Source organism: Urocitellus parryii, chromosome 13 (genome assembly GCF_045843805.1).
Source record: "Urocitellus parryii isolate mUroPar1 chromosome 13, mUroPar1.hap1, whole genome shotgun sequence".
Taxonomy (NCBI): domain Eukaryota; kingdom Metazoa; phylum Chordata; class Mammalia; order Rodentia; family Sciuridae; genus Urocitellus; species Urocitellus parryii.
Window position 1 is genome coordinate 49,021,110 of NC_135543.1, and position 19,832 is coordinate 49,040,941.

The 19,832-nt window shown below is 35.2% G+C and overlaps 1 protein-coding gene across 3 annotated transcripts in view; it reads left to right on the forward strand.

Annotated features, from left to right (window-relative positions):
- The first annotated feature begins 399 nt into the window (after positions 1-399).
- Usp14 (ubiquitin specific peptidase 14) overlaps positions 400-19,832 on the forward strand; it is a 37,702-nt gene continuing 18,269 nt past the window's right edge. The window contains exons 1-6 of one of the 3 annotated variants that reach the window (XM_077792161.1): positions 400-666; positions 6,263-6,408; positions 9,058-9,090; positions 13,716-13,820; positions 15,180-15,283; positions 18,131-18,189. In XM_077792161.1, the coding sequence (XP_077648287.1) occupies positions 651-666; positions 6,263-6,408; positions 9,058-9,090; positions 13,716-13,820; positions 15,180-15,283; positions 18,131-18,189 (463 nt within the window). In that variant the 5' untranslated portion in view covers positions 400-650. The remainder of the gene's footprint in view (positions 667-6,262; positions 6,409-9,057; positions 9,091-13,715; positions 13,821-15,179; positions 15,284-18,130; positions 18,190-19,832) is intronic. The other 2 variants (XM_026388020.2, XM_026388021.2) reach the window with 2 other exon arrangements.

Below are 19,832 nucleotides of genomic sequence, written 5' to 3' on the forward strand. Positions count from 1 at the left end.
AAGAGCTGGGATTTAGAATAAGTCCTTGTATGATCACTAATTTTATGTAGGTACAATCACGATGCTCAATACATTTTAATCCCCTTAATAAATGTGACATAGAGCAAGGCCCCTCAACTCCCAGCTCCCTAGCTGGGTACGTGAAAAACAAAAAATCTCTGGTTGCAATGACCCACCATTTTTGAAAACAGGGAAAAGTCCCTTTTTAAAATCAGACAGCCAGGGGTAAGGCAGGTTCCCATTCAACCAGCGGGGCGGGCGGGGCCTCGTGGACCACGCGGTCAGTCAGCCCGAGCGGGCGTCCAGTGCGCAGGCGCGCACCTGTTCCGGCGGCTGGGGCCGCGTGCCCACGGCCCGCCCCTGCCTCGCTCCGCCTGTCCGTCTCCCGCCTCCGCCCGGCTCCAGCCACCCTGCAGGCTCCGCCCCTGCCCTCTTGGCCGCGTCTCCTCCCTGCAGTCTCTCTCTGTGGGCGAACTGCGTGCTGCTGCGTCATCGCCAGTGGCCGGTTTGAATGAGACTCGTCGCACCCGAGCCGCCACCACCGTGCTTCCACCTCGGCCGCCTCCACAAGCTTCTTCTGGTCCCTTTCCCTGCGCGGTCTTTGCCAGGACCAGCCTTCCTACGCCACCACCTCCCTGCGCACCCCCGCCATGCCACTGTACTCCGGTGAGCTCCCTCCTCGCCTCTTATCTCTCTCGGGGCGGACGCTTAGGCCTCCACGTAGGCCTAGCCTGCAGAGGCGGGCGCGGGGCATGGACTGGGGGAGCGCCAGGGTGGGGTGCGCTGGGTGGCTGCAGAGCGGGGACGACCCTGGCACTTTCCCCTCCCTGTTGCGACGGAGACTTGCCACGCGTGGGAGCCGCCTGCTGGGTGGGATGGGAGCCGGAGTAGAGATGGGGAAGCTGCTCCGAGTCATGACTCTGCAGAATAGTTTGTCGCTGTCCTAGTGTGCTGTGGAAGGTGAGGGTGTGTCCTGGGGTGCCAGGGACCAGGCTGCAGGTGCAGTGCTAGTCCTTTGGGCTTCTTGGTGGCAGCTGCGGAAGGAAGTGGGGAAAGAGGGTAGGGATGGAGGGACTCAGGGGTGTTAAGAGTGGCCTTCATCCTCCTTGGGGTTGATAGCTGCCCTTTGCTGCCTTTTGGCTCAGCTGCCCCCTTTATGCCCATTTCAGTTCTATTCCGAGGCAGATTGAAAAACCTGTGTATTTACTTATTCGTTTTCATTTCATCATATATTGTATTGGACTTCTGTAACCAAAGTGTTGTGTTAGCTTTGAGAGGTAGACGAATGTAAATATCCGCCAGCGTGTTTTTTTTAATATATATACTTATTTTCTAGCTTTAGGTGGACACAACATCTTTATTTTATTTTTATGTGGTGCGGAGGATCGAACCCAGCGCCCCACGCATGCCAGAGGAGCGCTACTACTTGAGCCATATTCCTAGCCCTCCGCCCTCGTTTTTGTTTGGCATTTGACAGGACTGGTTTGCTTTATGGCTGCCTAACATGTTTGTTGACCAGGAATCACATTTTTATTTACTTAATGGACCTACTGTTTTCCAGTCTTATTCAAAATGGCACCTAACATGTGTATAATGGCCCTAATTAGGTATGGATATGTGATTTATTGACTGTCCCTTACCCGACTGTGTCATATTTCCTTTAAGGTTCAGGATTTTCAGTGAATCAAGAGTACTGTTTAATCTCTAGCTGGATTCTTGATGGTCTAGAATTTTGAATCCAAGCTTTAATAATAATTACCCAACCCTTTTCTAAAGCCACAGCTTGAAATATCCTATCTTGAAATGGGATATGCAGTATTAAATTGAGGGGGCATTAATTAAATAATGGTTGATAAAGAAGACTACCTACTAACACATTGGTAGGTTTATAAACATACAACAAAACCAATCTTTCTCTTTATTCTTGCAAAAAATGCCACAATAGATTCTAACTTAAAAATTTAGTTCTGTGTTAAATATTTAATCAGATCTTTTTCTCATTCCCAACATGTAGGTATTGAAGTAAATTTCAAAGGTCCCTTCCATTGACATCTCCATGTTGAGAGTCTGTATTTTCAAGATCAGCAAAAAGCCTTATATTAAAATGAAGAGAACATTTTAAGTACCATTTCTTAAGTTTTACTATCTAGATTCTTAAATGATTAAAGATAAGTATGATAAAGATTATTGAACACCCAATGTAAGCTGGATTTTTTTTTTTTTTTTTTTTTTTTTTGTACCCAGGGATTGAACCCAGGGGCACTCAAACACTGAGCCATATCCCCAGACCTTTTTTTAAAAAAATTTATTTAGAGACAGGGTTTCATTAAGTTGGTTAGGACCTTTCTAAGTTAAAAAAAAAAAAATATATATATATATATATATATACATATATATATATATATATATATATATATATATATATATATATATAAAATTTAGTTTTAGGTGGACACAATATCTTTATTTTATGTGGTGCTGAGGATCGAACCCAGTGCCTCACACATGCCAGGTGAGCGCGCTACCACTTGAGACACATCCCGAGCCCCCTTTCTAAGTTTTTGAGGTTGGCTTCTGAGCTGCTGGGATTACAGGCATGGGCCACAGTGCCACGCCATGTGAGCTGGGGTTTTATATGCTTTGCCTTGTTTTAATCTTTAACATAATCCTGTGTTACTGGTATGATTTTTCCTTTTTGGATAAGCAAAAAGTTTAAGAAGGCCATCCATGGCTGGTGACACAGCTAAATAAATTTTAAATAGGTTTCTCTGGTTCGTCCCTCTCTATGTCAACTGTCTCTCAACTAGGCAAGCACTCTGCCATTGAGCTAAACCTTCAGCACTTTTTTTTTTTTTTTTTTTCCTGGCCTGGCCTGGAACTTGAGATCCTCTTGCCTCAGCTTACAGGCATGTGCTGTAGGACTGGCAATTTCTAATATTATTTTGATTTAATCTTATATCATCTTTAGCTTGGCTTATTTTTATACCCTCCCTCCTCGCCAACTGAACCCAGGGCTAGGGAAGTGTTCCACTACTAAACTACGTCCCCAGCCCTTTCTTTTAGACAGAGTCTTGCTAAATTACCTGGTCTGGCCTCAAACTTGAATCCTTCTGCTTCAGCTTCCCACGTATCTTGGGATTATAGGCATGTACCACTGCATCTGACTGTATGTTTCTTAATTTTTTTTTTTCTGTTGTTAGGGAACAAACCCAGGGCCCAGAACATCCTAAGCAGGCTCTCCAATTCAGAGCTACATCTCTAGCCCCCTATTATTGTATTTCTATTTTCTTAGTGATTACAGTTATACCACCTGCAAATTGATTTTACCTGCTACTGCTAAAGTAATCCAATACTATTCAAAACCAGACCAAGATATCCTTTATGAAAGTCTTTCAGGGATTACACATAGCCTACAACATAGAACTCACATGTGTGTTCTAGTTTGACTTACATATCTTCCTGACTTGATCCTTAGCTTCAGTTTGATTTGCTATTTCCCCTTCACTTTGGGGATTTTTTACATTTTGGAAAGCACCATATTGTTCTATGCTATTGAATATTTATCTCATCTTTTTTTTTAATGTTTATTTTTTAGTTTTAAGTGGACACAATATATTTTTTTTATGTGGTGCTGAGAATCAAACCCAGTGCCTCACGCATGCTAGGTGAGCGCGCTACCACTTGAGCCACATCCGCAGCCCCTATCTCATCTTTTAGCAAAACTTTTTTATTCTTTGGCTAGCTCTGAATTTTTTTCTGATGGCCAGCCAGTTATGGTGGCATATACCTGTATCCCAGAGACTCTGGATGCTAGGCAGGAGGATCATGAGTTCAAAGTCAGCCTTAGCAACTTATCAAGGCTGGGGATGTGGCTCAGTGTGGTTAAGTGCCCCTGGGTTCAATCCCCAGTAACAAAAACAACAACAAAAACAACAACAACAACAACAACAAAAGTTGATGGTCATAATTCCAAAGTTAGCAGTTCTTATAAAAAAATCCTTTCTTGTTCATGAAGCATTCCTCTGTATTCCATACCTTTATAATATATAATAACATTATTGTGTAATTTATATAGTAAGTATATATAGGTTCTGTGCTTGTCAATTAAAGTGAGTGCTTGATATAGTCAATTAACTGATGGTAGAACTGGAAGCAGGTTTTCAAATTCTGATTTCAGAAGTTTGAAATCAGAGAACTATTAGTTGTGAGATTCTCATTTTTAAAGATATAAAATTTTCAATGGAAACAATGTGTATCCTTGAGTTTATTATTACTTGTTTTAAAAGTTAGCTGTTTTATGAGGCTGACCAAGATTATATATATATTTTAGTTATGTCTTTATTTTACTTTATGTGGTGCTGAGGATCAAACCCTGACCAAGATATTTTTATTGGAGTAAAATATATGTAACAAAATTTACCATCTTAACTGGCTGTTGCCCTTCTCTGACAGCTTCGTAAGTTGCCAAGACTACAGGCATCAGCCACAGCACCCAGCAACTGTCTTAACTGTTTTTTTATGAATAGTTTGATATCAGTATATTCACATTTTTCTACAACCATTGTTATTGTCTCTCTCTAGAAATTTTATATTCTAAAAGTGAAATTCTGTACCCATTAAATAAAACTCCCCATTTCTTCTTACCCTACTTGATGACAGGGGATGTTCTCTTCTTGTCTTTATGAATTTGATTACTCAGGGTACCTCATATATGTGGAACCATATAGTATTTGTCTTTTTAAAAAAATATTTATTTTTTAGTTGTAGTTGGACACAATACCTTTATTTTATTTATTTATTTTTATGTGGTGCTGAGGATAGAACCCAGAGCCTTGCATGAGCTTAGCTAGTGCTCTACTGCTGAGCCACAACCCCAGCCCAGTTTTGTCTTTTTAGGACTAGCTTATTTCACATAACACAGTGTCTCCAAGATTAATCCATGTTGTAGTATATGTAAAAATTTCATAAGGCTGAATACTGTTCCATTGTGGGTTGTTGTGAATAATGCTGCTATGAACATGTTGAATATCTTAATTCTGAGTTTATTTTTTTTGAAGAAATGCCAGATTGTTTCCCACAGTGGCTGCCATTTTATATTTACATTAGCAGTGTACATGCGTTCCAGTTTTTTCCATACACTCATTAGCACTTGTTCTGTTTTTTAAACAAACAATTTTTAAAAAACCAGTAGTACTAGCCATCCTAATAAATGTGATATGGGATTTTTATATATTTTTTTTAGTGATTAGGTATATCTATAGATTCTTAATATTTGAGCATTTCTTGCTCAGGAACAACACCTATAATCCTTGGCCTATTCTCAGTATACTTTATTCCAAGATTTTCTTGTCTCCTGATAAACTGTATAACCTTTCTCTCCTCCTTTTGTTCCAACAGTATGTATTGATTCAAATAATTCTTTGGATAAACACTTCACGAAGGCTGTGAACCTCTTTATTCTGGGAAATTGTTCAGTTTGAGTGTGATGAGAAATCCACTTCAGTCTGCAGAGATTTCTGGAGTAGGATTTAGAAGACTTTGATATTTCTTGTAGTTGTTGCTGCAGAATTGAGTATTGAACCTAAGGGTGCCCTAGCACTGAGCTACATCCCCAACCCTTATTTTTTATTTTGAGACAAGATCTCCCTAAGTCTCCCAGGTAGGCCTTGAACATGGGATCTTTCTGATTCAGCCTGTCAAGCAGCCAAGATTACAGTCATGTGCTATTGCTGTTGTGCCTGGCAAAACTTGTATATTAATTAATTAATAATTAACTAATTTTGTGATATTAGTCAATTCAAGTCTCATGTTCCAATATTTATATAATGAATGAGAAGTTAGAGTCAGTAAAATTTTATTCAGGTCAGACTGCGTGCATATATTTCTTGATCAGGTAGATATTATGAGCATAAAAAGATGAAAGGGCATAGTTTGACTTTCAAGAACTAGCTCAGTGGGTGATCCCAGAGGGTTTTCTAAATCTGAAATCTTTTGTTTTTGGTACCAGGGATTGAACTCAGGGGTGTGTAACCACTGAACCAAGTCCCCAGACCCCTTCCTCCCTTTAAAAAAAATATTTTATTTAGAGGTGGGTTCCCCCTGAGTTGCTTAGGGTTTTGCTTAAATGCTGAGGCAGGATTTGAACTCAAGATTCTCCTTCCTCAGCCTCCCGAGCTGCTGGGATCACAGGCGTGTGCCACTGCAACTGGCTTAAATCTGAAATCTTATAAATGAAAAAGAATTTTTTTTTTTTAATTTACAGTTACTGTAAAATGGGGAAAGGAGAAATTTGAAGGTGTGGAATTGAATACTGATGAACCTCCAATGGTGTTCAAAGCTCAGCTTTTTGCACTGACTGGAGTCCAGCCAGCCAGACAGAAAGTTATGGTGAAAGGAGGAACCTTGAAGGTAAAATTTAGTTGAGATTTTCTTTATATAATTAGTGAAAATAATTAATACTAAGAAATCTGTTTAGTGTTAATATACCATTTATAGTACTTTTTTACTCACTGAAAATATATAATTTTATGGGTTTAAAGTTCTGTTCGTATTTATGTTGCGTATGGGAGGAACGTTGTGCCTATTTCAAAACATAAAAGTATCACTTTAGATTTTATTTTGCAATTAGATGTCTTTGAATGTTAGGGGAGTGGGATATTTTATAATTATTGGTATTAGTATTATTCGACTTGCTTTCCTATGAATACTTATTAAAAGTATTTAATTTTGTTTGACCAATATAAAATTTATTTCTGTAGTAATTTTAAGTTAATAGAGATGGAAAATTTTCTCTCTTAAAAACATGCAACAATATGATTAGATTTGTTTTCTTTTTAAAATAGTAAAAAATGTATTGTACATGAACTTAAATGTTAAAATTTAAAGTTCTTAAACATCTCTTCCAAAACTCTGATTCTGGAATACTAGAAGCTTAAAATTTTTTTCCCTTTTTTCTTTTTTATGTCTTACACATTGAAGAAAAGCCTTTTGTCTCTTGAGCAATTGCTATCACCTATCTAAAAGATGAGAGTCAAATTTTTCAAAAAGCAAGGGGACCTAAGTTTTCATTTAATTTCTTTGGCATGATCACAGTGACTCTAGCATATATCTGCTTCATTGATGAAGGGCCACAAAAAAGATGAGAAAGTATTTTTTTTTTTTTTAAATAAGCAATCGTGTATGGCTCAGTGGCAAAGTGCTTGCCTAGCATGCACAAGATCTTGGATTCAGTCCCCAAAATGTACCATTTCTTATGATTAAAGGCAATAGTTCTTAACTGAAAAAGACCTTTAGGAAGTTATTGTTCCAGTTTTAAACAAGAGTGTCCAAAGAGATGATTAGTCATACTGATGAAGGGGAGACACATATTGAATATCTGCTACCGTCTGTGAAAAGAAGAGTGGGCTGTAAATATAGGTCAGTGGTAGAATCCTTGCCTGGCACATGAGGCCCTGGGTTTGATCCCCAGCACCATAAAATTTTTAAAAAACTAAAAAGGAAAAGGAGTAATGTGGGACTGACTTAATCTTATGAGGGGAAGGGCTTAGCTGTAGTAAGTTACTACATCTGTGGAACAGGGATGGCATTAAAAAAACAAAATCTTGCTTTAACACATGAAGCAAAAGTTTTTGTAAATTGCTTCATAGATGTGAGATTTAGGACTCAAAACATTTGTGGACATGCAGATACTGCTGAGAGTTTGTCTTGATCAGTTTGGTTCACTTTCCTAGTATATTTTTAGTTGTTTTGTTTTTTGTTTTGATGGGAATTGAATGCCAGAGCCTTGTTCATACTATGCAATTTCTTTATCACTGAGCTACATCCCCAGCTCCCTCCTTGTATAATTTATTTTATAATTTTAAAACTTATTGTTTGTTGAGGTACTAGGGATTAAAACTAGGGCCTTACATGTGCTAGGCTAGTAACAATTGATTACCTCTTTGTCTCTTTTTATTTTTTATTTTGAGACAAGTTCTCATTACGTTGCCCAGGCTGGCTTTGAACCTGTGATTCTTATGCCTTAGCATTCTGAATAGCTGGGATTATAGGTGGGTGCCATCACTCCTGGCCTGGTATCATTTTTTTTTTAATATTTATTTTTTAAGTGTAGATGGACACAACACAATGTCTTTTTTAAGAGAGAGAGGAGAGAGAGAATTTTTAAAAATATTTATTTTTCAGTTTTCGGTGGACACAACATCTTTATTTTATTTTTATGTGGTGCTGAGGATGGAACCCAGCGGCCTGCGCATGCCAGGCGAGCGCATTACCGCTTGGGGCACATCCCCAGCCCCAACATATAATGTCTTTATTTTTATGTGGTGCTGAGGATCGAACCTGGGTCCCGCCTGTGCTAGGTGAGTGCTCTTCCACTGAGCCACAATCCCAGCCCCTGGTATAATTTTTAATAGCACTTATGTTCTCAAGAGCCTCCTGGTTTGGATGATAAATTATATGGTCACATTAGTTACCTATGCCTTATTTTATAAATTAGTCTTCATATTCTTGTCATATAACCTAGTTACTAATTCGCTCTCTTGCTTCTAAACTTGCAAAACATTAGGATCTGTCATTTGTCATCAAATATTTAGTACTTGCTAAGTATACTTAAATGTGTTTTAGTTCTTGGTGCTGTCCTGTACTTAGATTGTGTCACTGTATGCAATTTAAGCAATTGTTAGACTTCCTGGCTTTTAGGTTGTATGTGTTTTGAAACCTTTTTTTTTTTGGTTACAAGGGATTCAACCCGGTTACTTTACCACTGAGCCATATCCCCAACCCCTATTTATATTTTATTTAGAACAGGGTTTTGCTGAGTTGTTAAGGGCATTGCTAAGTACTAAGGCTAGCTTTGAGCTTGTGATCCTCATGCCTTAACCTCTTGAGCTGCTGGGATTACAGATGTGTGCCACAGTGTCCGGCTCCAAATATTTTTTTTTTGATTGAATTAATTTTGAATAGAATCCATAAGCAGGATAAATTTTATTTGAGGAAGCTTTTAAAACTTAGTACTTGTGCAGAGATGGTTAAATTTTCTTTTGTTTGTCTTTGAAACAGGATGATGATTGGGGAAACATCAAAATAAAAAATGTAAGTATTAAGAACACTTCCTACAATGCAATATCATAATTATTACACCAAAAATAAATTCCAAATAACTTTTTTTTTATAATGTATATCCATGTGTTCCAGTACCATTTATTGAATACTTTTCTTTTTCCATTGAATTGTGTTAGTTTTTCTTGAAAATCAATTGTCGGTCTAATTTTGGATTGTTGTTTCATTGATCTAGTTGATTAAAGTTATACTACTACCACATGGTCTTGATTATTAAAGCTTTATATTAAAAGTCTTAAAAATTTCCAACTTTTTCTCCTTTTAAAAGACGACTTTAGCTCTTATGTATTTGCTTATAATTTTAGAATAAGTATGTTAATTTATTTTTTTTTATAATTTTTTAAAAATACTTTTCTCTTAGCTGTTGATAGATCTTTATTTTATTTATTTATACATAGTGCTGAGACTTGAACCCAGTGCCTCACACATGCAAGGCAAGTGCACTACCACTGAGCCACAGTCCCAGCCCAAGTATGTTAATTTCTACAAATTGACTACTAGGATTTTGCTTGAAACTTCATCAAATCTAAACTCAATTTTGGGAGAATTTAATGTCTATTAAAATCCTTAAATAGTCGGATGTGGTGGCACACACCTATAATCCCAGCAATTTGGGAGGCTGAGGTAGGAGGATTGCAAGTTCAAGGCCAACCTCAGTAACTTAGGATGATCTTGTCTCAAAATAAATCAAAAGGCCTGGATATGTAGCTCAGTGGTAAACCACCCTTGGGTTCAGTCTCTAGCACCAAAAAATAAGTAAATGAATAAATAAATAAATTCTTAAGTTTATTTAGGTCTTTATTTTGTCTTTGGGTTGTAGGTTTTTCGTTTAGAATCTTTTATGGTTGTTGTTAGATTCTTAGAACAAGGTTTCTTTGCTGTTGAATGATATTTTATAAAATGTGTTTTTCAGCATTTATTGCTAGAATGTAAAAAAATATGATTGATTTTCCTAAGTTTGTTTTCATCCTGAGATCTCATAATTAATTCATTTAATAGTTCCAATAACTTTTTGGATTTAGATTTGATGTTTTCTGTGTACATAGGCATATTATCTGAAAATAATGAGTTTTACTTTTTCCTTTCTTTTTTACTTCTTTTTAAAATTATTGTTGACATAATTGATAAACAAATGACTTCTAATTTCATTTTCTTTTATAACTTCTTGCTAGGACTTCTAATACATTAATATTGAATAGAAAGTGATGAGAGTAGACATCTTTTCCTACTTCACTAAGATTTAAATTATGAATGGCTATTGAATGAAGCACTTTTTCTGCTTCTGGTTAAAATGATCACATGATTTTTCTTTTGGTAATTTGGTTATCCCCCATATACCCTTTTACACTGGGGTCTTATCCCAGGGCTGGTGCCTGCTAGGCAAGCACTTCAAACTGGGTTCAAATGATCCTCATGCCTCAGCCTCCTGAATAGCTGGTATTATAGGTGTGTGTCATTGGGCCCAGCAATTTTTAATTGGTAAACCTTTGCATTTCTGGAATGTGCAGTTCTCAAACCCCTTTGCATACTTTATGGATCGAAAACTCCAAAGAGTTTTGTATATATCCATTGATATTTATCATATTAGATGTTAAAGCTGATACATTTTAAAATATTCATTCATTTAAAAATAGTAACGGGACTGTGGATACAGCTCAGTGGTAGAATGTGTCCTTAATATCTGCAAGGCCTGGGGTTCAATCTACAGCACCATAAGTAAGTACATACATATATCTAAAACTGAATTAACAAACTAAACATCTAAAACCTAATATAATCAATGGATTGTTCATTTCATATTTAAAAAATATTTTTCAACACAAAAATGTAGTAAAGGAACTGGCATTGTTATAAATATTTGCAAATCGTGTGTGTGTGTGTGTGTGTGTGTGTGTGCGCGCGTGCGCGCGGGGGGCATTTTAGGAATTTCACCTGAGGCACTCTACCATTGAGCTACACTTCCATTTCTTGATTATTTTTATTTTGAGACAGGCAGGTTGTTGAGGCTGGCCATGAAATTGTGATACTCTTGCCTCGGAGTCCTGAGTTGCTGGGATTATAGGTGTGCGCCACTGTGCCAGGCAATTTTTGACTTGTTTCATAGAAAACAGTTAAATTCTGTACTTTCTTTTATATTGAATCTGTTGTGATGTGTTGCTTTAGTTTATGCCTCACGTAGTCATACAGGTGGAAAATGAAGTGTCTTTTCAGAAAAAATTATAGGTATCCTTTCACAGAATACCAAAATTCAACACATAGTAGTTTATTTAAAAAAATTTTTTTGAAGATGGAGTCTTGTTATGTTGCCACTGAGCTATATTCCCAGTCTTTTTTATTTTTGTTTTTGAGACAAAAAAATGCCCTGGCAGACCTCAAATTTGTGATCCTCCTGCTTAGCCTCCCAAGTAAGTGAGATTATCACCATGCCTATAAATGAGATGTTTTTGCTTGTTGTGTTTTGATCAGTGTGCTAAGGATTTATCAGTAAACCTTTCCAGTTCTTGATTTTGTTGATTTATATTATTGCCCAATTGATATCTACTCTGAAAACTATTTTTTCCTAAGATTTAAATTTATTAACTTCTCTTCTAGTTGCATACATAAGTTTTTTATATATTGTATTTTTATTATCATATAGCAAAGAACATTTTCTAATTTACCTTATGATTTCCTTTTTGTCCCTTGGGTTGTTTAGAATCAGGTTAATTTCCAGTCATTTGAAACTTTTCCTAGATATGTGCTATTGATTTCTAATTTCTTGTGGTCAGATAACATGCCCACTGTTATTATAGTCTTCTAAAGTTTATTGTTACTTGTTTATATCTAATTATTTGTATGTGTTCTCGGTTGTCAGATAAAATGTTCTATAAACTATAAATGTCAGTTAGGTCCTGTTGGTTTATATTGTTCAAGTCCTCTATATCGTTATTGCTTTTTTTTGTTTGTTTACTTGTTTTGTCTACTTGTTTAGCAAGTGCATTCAAATCTCCAGCTATAATTGTGGATTTGATTATTTCTCCTTTTAGTTCTGTCACCTTTTGCTTCATAGATTTTGATATTTTCTTATTAGATACACAACATAGGATTGTTATGTCTTCATGAACTGATCTTATTTAATTATGAAATGTTCTTTATTTCTGCTAAATTTCTTGTTCTGAGATTTACTTTGTCTTTTTTTTATATGACCACTAACTGTTTTTTAAATCATTGTTTTCATTTTCCTTTTGCTTTTAGTCTGTTTCTTTATATTTAAAGTTAATTTTTAAAATATAGCATCTAGTTGGGTCTGGCTTTTTTATTCAATCTAGAATCTTTTCCTTTTAATTGGAGTATTAGATCATTTATGTTCAATGTAATTATTGATATGTTTGGGTTTACGATTACCATCTTGCTATTTTTTTTTTTTGCTGCTGTTGTTTTTTTGTTGTTTCAGAGATTGAACCTAGGGGCACTTAACCACTGAGCAGCATCCCCAGCCCCTTTTTATATTTTATTAGAGACAGGGTCTTGCTGAGTTGCCTCACTAATTTTCTGAGGTTGGCTTAGAACTTGCAATCCTCCTGCCTCAGCCTCCTGAGCCACTGGGATTATAGGTGTGCACCACCGCATCCAACTTAAATGTGTTCTTTAAGTTAACATTAAGTGGGTAGAGTATATTTAAATGAATAAATAAATGAATAAATTTCTCAGGTTTAATTTTTTAAAAAATATATTTATTTTTTAGTTTTAGATCGATACAATATCTTTATTTTACATTCTTGTGGTGCTGAGGATCGAGCCCAGTGCCTCGTTTATGCTTTGCGAGCACTCTACCACTGAGCCACATCCCCAGCCCTCAGGTTTAATTTTTTTTTTAGAGAGAGGGAGAGAGAGATAATTTTTTAATATTTATTTTTTTAGTTTTCGGTGGACACAACATCTTTATTTTATTTTTATGTGATGCTGAGAATTGAACCCAGCGCCCCGCACATGCCAGGCAAGCGCACTACTGCTTGAGCCACATCCCAATCCCAGGTTTAATTTTTAATGTGATAAATATTGATAGATAAAATCCACATAACCAAAGCTCTTTGAAATCTTTTTATTACTTCACAGTGAAGCAGGGATCATCGAATTATGAATTGCAGTCTAGAAATGTCCTGTAGCCTATTTTTTTCATTCTGAAAGTTAAGAATGGGTTTTTGAATTTCAAACAATTGGGAAAAATAACAAGAATATGCAACTGTGTGACTCACCAAGTCTCAAATATGTATCATATAGTCCTACTGGGGAAAGTTTGTTAATTCCTGATATTGAGCGGTCTTAAACAGTATCTTCAAATTGTTACTATAAGGGTGGGTGTGTGTGTGTGTGTGTGTGTGTGTGTGTGTGTGTGTATCTTCAAATAACAAATGACTTTGGTCTGTTATAAACTATTTTACTACATAATCAACAGATTTTATGCTAAATTTTTTGCAAAAAATGTGAGATAATTGCTGGGACGCCTGTAATCAGTCAGTAGAATAATTTAATATGTGTTCTTTTGTTTCTTTTTACTGGATGTAAACATTACCAACTTTTAGGCTTTTCATGAAATTATTATTATTTTTTTTAAATAGGGAATTACTCTACTAATGATGGGGTCAGCAGATGCTCTTCCGGAGGAACCCTCATCTAAAACTGTCTTCGTAGAAGACATGACAGAAGAGCAGTTAGCATCTGCTGTAAGATATGATCACATTTTGCATTTCTTCACTACTTTTGGAAAGACAATTATTAAAATGTCTTTCAGAAAGTAGCACCTAAACAATTTAATCATTAATATCAAGATGTGATTTTGGCAGTAAATAAGAGTTATTATTATTATTAAATATTTATTTTTTAGTTATAGGTAGACACAATGTCTTTTACTTTATGTTGTGCTGAGGATTGAACCCGGTGCCTCATGCATGCTAGGTGCACGCTCTACCTCTTAAGCCACAACCCCAGCCCAAGAATGTTGTTATTTTTGAAATTAGCTTATAATAAATCATACAATTAGATTTTTTAAAAATACTTATTTTGTAGTTATAGGTGGCCACAATATCTTTTGAAATAGTCATTACACCTTGATTGTTATTGCTTTCTTTTTTTAAAATTTTTTTGGTAGTTGTAGATGGACATCATGCCTTTATTTTATTTGTTTATTTTTTTATGTGGTGCTAAAGTTTGAACCCAGTATTTCACATGTGGTAGGCAAGCGCTCTGCCACTGAGCTACAGCCTCAGCCCTGTTATTGCCTTTCTAACTTGCAAATGAATTTATTTAGGCTTTACTTCCATTTAACTTTAAAAATAAAGTTAATAAGTTAGGGCTTATGCTTGTAAGCCTCAAAACTATGAGGTTTTAAGGACTGTAACTTTACAGATAAGAGTTGTAGGATGTACATAAAGTTATAAAGTAAATTAATATCTGCAATAAATATCTGGCAGATAGCACTGTTTAAATACTGTTTACTATTATCTTAATGAGAAAACAGATTCAGAGAGTACTTTAAATGCTAGGGTCTTTAAATTCTCAAGTGCTCCACCATGTTAAATTATCTAATTACCCTGAAGCTTCTTTTTTTTTTCATTTACAGTGCTGGGAATCAAACCCAGTGCTTTGCTTGCTTTTTGTGCTCTACCAGTGAGCTATGACCCAGCCCATATCTTGAATATAAATGCAGAATTAGTGTAAAACTGGCCAATACATATGAGTCAATATTTTTTTTAACATGTACCATTTAGTCACATCATTCTTTTTTTTGTTGTTGTTGTTAGTTTTTTGGGTGTTTTTGCATTGCTTTTATGCATATTTTGCTTCCCTAGTCTGTTTATAAGCTTGCAAAGGAGGTAGGACGGATATGGTAGTTCGTATTCTCAAGAAAGGAATTAAAACAGAATTAATGCCAGCATGATGCAAATAAAATTTCTTTGTTGGTTGAAGGTGCAATATAAGTTGTTAGGCACTGGTAAATGGTACTTGATTTGATGTGTGAACTTTAGTGATTTATATATGCCATGTCATTTTATAAATATGAATTAATTCTCTTTTAAAATCAGATGGAATTACCATGTGGGTTGACAAATCTTGGTAACACTTGTTACATGAATGCTACAGTTCAATGTATTCGATCTGTGCCTGAACTCAAAGATGCCCTTAAGAGGTAAGACTAAAGAGAAATGGTTTAAATTCTGGATGAGGAAGGTTCACATTTGGGTGGATAGTAGTATTATTTTGTTTTTTAGCATCTTTATTGAGATATTCATTTATCATACCAATGCTTTTTTCAAGTGTTCAGTGGTTTTTATTATATTTATAAGGTTGTGCAGCTCACTGCAGTCTAATTTTAGAATCCATCCCTCCAAAAGGAAACTTATTACTTGTTGCCAATTACTTCTTAATATTCTTCCACCCACCTCTAGTGCCAGGTGACCATTAATCCACTTTCTGTCTTATGAATTTGCCCATTCTGGGCATTTCTTTCTTTCTTTCTTTTTAGTTTTTTTTTTTAGTTGTAGGTGGACACAATACCTTTATTTTTAATTTATTCATATGTGGTGCTGAGGATTGAACTCGGCACCTCACATGCACTAGGTAGGCACTATACCACTGAGCAACAGCCTTAGTCCTGGGCATTTCTTACATGTAAATGGAATCATACACTGTGTGGCTTTTGGAACCAGCTTCTTTTTCACTTAGCATAATAATTTCAAGGTTTATTCATGTTGTAGGATATGTCAACATGTCATTCCTTTTAAAATATTTTATTGTATATGTTTATAAAATTTTGTTTACCCATTTGTTTTGTTGATGGGCATTTGGATTGTGTCTACTTCTGGGCTGTTGTGAGTAGTGTTGCTATGAACAGATATTTATAAATTTTTGCGTGGACAAATTGTTTTCATTTCTCTTGGTTATATACCAGAGTGGATTGCTCAGACGTATGTTAACTCTGTTTAACATTTTGAGGAACTGTCAAACTATTAAGTAGCTGCACCATTGTACATTCTCACTAGAAATATAAGAATGTTATAATTTCTACACATCTATACCAATAGTTATTGTCATGATAAATAAGCAGTGGGGAAAAAAAAAACCTGACATACAAATCAGTAAAATGTTGAGGCATTCTCCAGGGCACAATATATAAATCTTTCTTGAAAACATGGAGAAAAAATTAGACATGAAATATAGTTCTAGAGGGCTGGGGCTGTGGCTCAGTGGTAGAGCACTCACCTAGCACATGCGAGGCCCTGGGTTCCATCCTCAGCACCCCATAAGAATAAATAAATAAAATAAAGATATTGTGTCCAACTAAAAAATAAATATTAAAAAAATATAGTTCTAGAAATGTTAATATTTATAGTATAAGAAGTAGCTAGTCTTGTGTGCATACGGCCCTGGGTTCAATCCCCAGCACACCAAAAAAAAGAAGTAGCTAGATAGAGGACAGGTAATATCTAAAAGTTTCCAATGAGTACTAGGATAAGTTAAAAGAAACCCCATGCTTATATTTTTAGAAAATTTTGAAAAACAAAAATAGCCCTAAAAACTACAAACAGGGGCTTTGGGGTTGTGGTTCAGTGATAGAGTGCTTGCCTAGCACTTGTGGAGGCACTGGGTTTGATCCCTACTACCACGTTAAAACAAACAAAATAAAACAAAAAAACTAAATAAAACTACTAACAGAAAAGAATCAGAATCAAGACTGATATAGGTCCTCATCAGTGAGCATAAACACATGAAATTAGTGGAAAAATACCTATGAACCACCAAGGAAAAATAACTGTCAACGGGTTTTGTTGTTGTTGCTGATGTTCTTGTTCTTTTTCTCCCCCCTCTCCTCCTCCTCTTCCCTCTCCTCTTCCTCCTCCTCCTCCCCCCACTCTATTCTCTCTTTGGTTGTAAATCCTGCTTTCATTTCTCTGAAATTTGGAAGTATTCTTACTTTTTTTTTTTTTTCTATTTGATCCTTTAAGTGCAGAATGCTTTGCATTTTTTTTAAATCATGGCAGTTTCAAAAGGATGTAAACAAACATGAAAATAAAAAACACTTCAGTTGGATATAGTTTAACATATTTTTTTTCTGTGATCTCTTTCATTCTACTTATGTTAGCACAGAGTTTTGCTTTTTTAAAATTGAGACATAACAGATCTAGAGAAATGTATATACCTTAAGTACTCAGTGTGGCCAGTTTTTTTGTTCTTTGAGTTTTACATTTGCTCTGTAATCTGTTTCCTATCAGAATATAGAACATTTCAGGCATCCTAGAAAGTTTTCTTATGCTTTTTTTCAGTGAATCCTCATCCTTTCTACTCACCTTTAGCAACTTTTGATTTCATTTTATTCTGCACATTCTGGAAATTAAAATAAATGGAATCATACAGGTTGTACTTTTTTTTTTTTAAGTCTGACTTGTTTCAGCAAAAAGTTTTTGAGATTTGTTCACATCATTGATTGTATTAGTAGTTTGTCCATTCTTATCAGCGTTGGGTTTTATTGATCTTTTTCCTTTTAGTCTCTATAGTGGTGTGTAGCACATAAGCATGGTTTTCATCACCGTGAATGTATGGTTGCTCTCCTTCCTCGGTGTTTGTTATGAATGATAGTTTCTGATCCTTTGTTATAAGATACTATATGAATAATGATTGGTTTATTTCCTTTGGATGATTATTCTATTGTACTATTGTAAATTAACTTGGCATCATAAATCTGAAAAATGAATTTAAAATTCCTTTAATAGAAACTCTTTATTGATGAGCAAACTGACTTGAAACTTAAATGACATCTTTAATATTATATAGGAAGTTAATGCTGAATGTAGTCATATGATTTTTTGACTTAAGCATTTTTTTAACCATATAATGCTTAAATGAGCGAGACAAGAAGAGAAAAAATACTCTTGAGAATCAGTTGAAGGGTGTCATCAGTTCTTTTAATTGATTTCTTCTCATTTGAGTTTCAAGATGAGTTTCATCTTATTGTTTAATTCTGTCATAACTTTCCTAGGTATGCAGGTGCCTTGAGAGCTTCAGGGGAAATGGCTTCAGCACAGTATATTACTGCAGGTCAGTATGATAAATAGACTACTTATAATATTCAATCAATGTTACTTTTCTCTTATTTTTCAGCTACCTTTTCAATTTACAAAATGTATTTTGTACATTACTTCATTAAAATTTGGAGTACTTTTATATTTCACATTAAATAACTTGAAACTTATTAAACAAATTATAAACCAGTGATTTTTTTTTTAAAATAATATTTGGATCTTTTTGGATTGAATTATTATTTTGATTTCAGGTTCTATTAGATACATTTATGTTTGGGAATGACTTTGGGGATAGCCAGAAATAAGTTTTATCATGGTTGATGTGATCATTATGAAAGTCTTAGTGGTTGTTAGTATAAAGAAGTTATGTGTATGAAGAGAAATAGAAAAGAAAAAATTTTAATTTTATTTTTTTTGGTCGTGCTAGGGATAGAATCAAAGGGCTTCATGTGTGTTGAGCATGAACTCTACCATTGAGCTATACAGCCCTAGAAATTCTTAAAGGGTAGAAATACCTTGTTTCTTTTTTATATGAGAATAATTTTGGATCTTTTTATACGTGAGTACTCTCTGAAATAATTGGAATAGATTGATAGGGTTTTGCAGCCATGCTTTTTTCCCCCAACACCTTTATTGCAATATAATTCACATACCATACATTCACCCATTGAAGTGTACTATTCATTATTTTCTAATATATTCACAGTATTGTCTGAATGTCACCACAGATAATTTTATAACATTTTTATTACTTCAAGATAAACAAACCCCTCTGTAATGCAATTCCATAACACTGAGCAGTCATCTTCCCCCCTCTAATCTGCTTTTAGTCTTACAGATTTGCCTATTCTGGACATTTTCTGTAAATTATATAGACTATTGCAGTGTAATCTTTTCCTTTAGTTCATATGATGTTGTCAAAGATAATCCACATTGTAGCATTTATCAGTACTTCATTCTTTTTATTGCTAAATAAGCTTCTATTGTATGGACATGTCACATTTCATTTATTCATCATCTGTGGACATTTGGATTGTTTCTCCTTTTTGACTTATGAATATGGCTAATGTTGGTGTGTTAATATTTGTGTGAATACGTGTTTTCATTTATCCTGGGTATATAAATAGGAGTGGGATTTGTGGATCATAAGGTAACTTAATATTTAACCTTTTGAGGAAACTGCCAGACTGTTCCCCAAAGGATCTGTACCGTTTTACATGCCCTGTAGTGATATAGTAGGGTTTTGATTTTTCCACATCCTTGTGAACATTTAGTATTATGACTTTTTTACTTTAGCCATCCCAGGGGTGCAAGGTGGTGTCTCATTGTTGTCAACCATTAATTTTTAGTACTATAAACAGTAGGGTTTTTTTGCATCATTTCGAGTTAAATTTTAACCTGAACTTCTATATTTGTTTTATTTCTTAAGTTTTCAGTGACAAAGTTGATCATTTATATCTAGTTCATTTGATTTTTTTCTTTTTGTATATTTAATAAGAGTAATTCAGAATTTCAGCAACTTGTCCTGCATCTTATAGTAGGTTTATAGTATTGGTGGGTGAAAGTACTATTTTTTACATTTTTGCTTGTGTGTGTGTGTGTGTGAGTGTGTGTGTGTGTGTGATAGAGCATCCCGAGTTCAATCCCCACTATCACTGA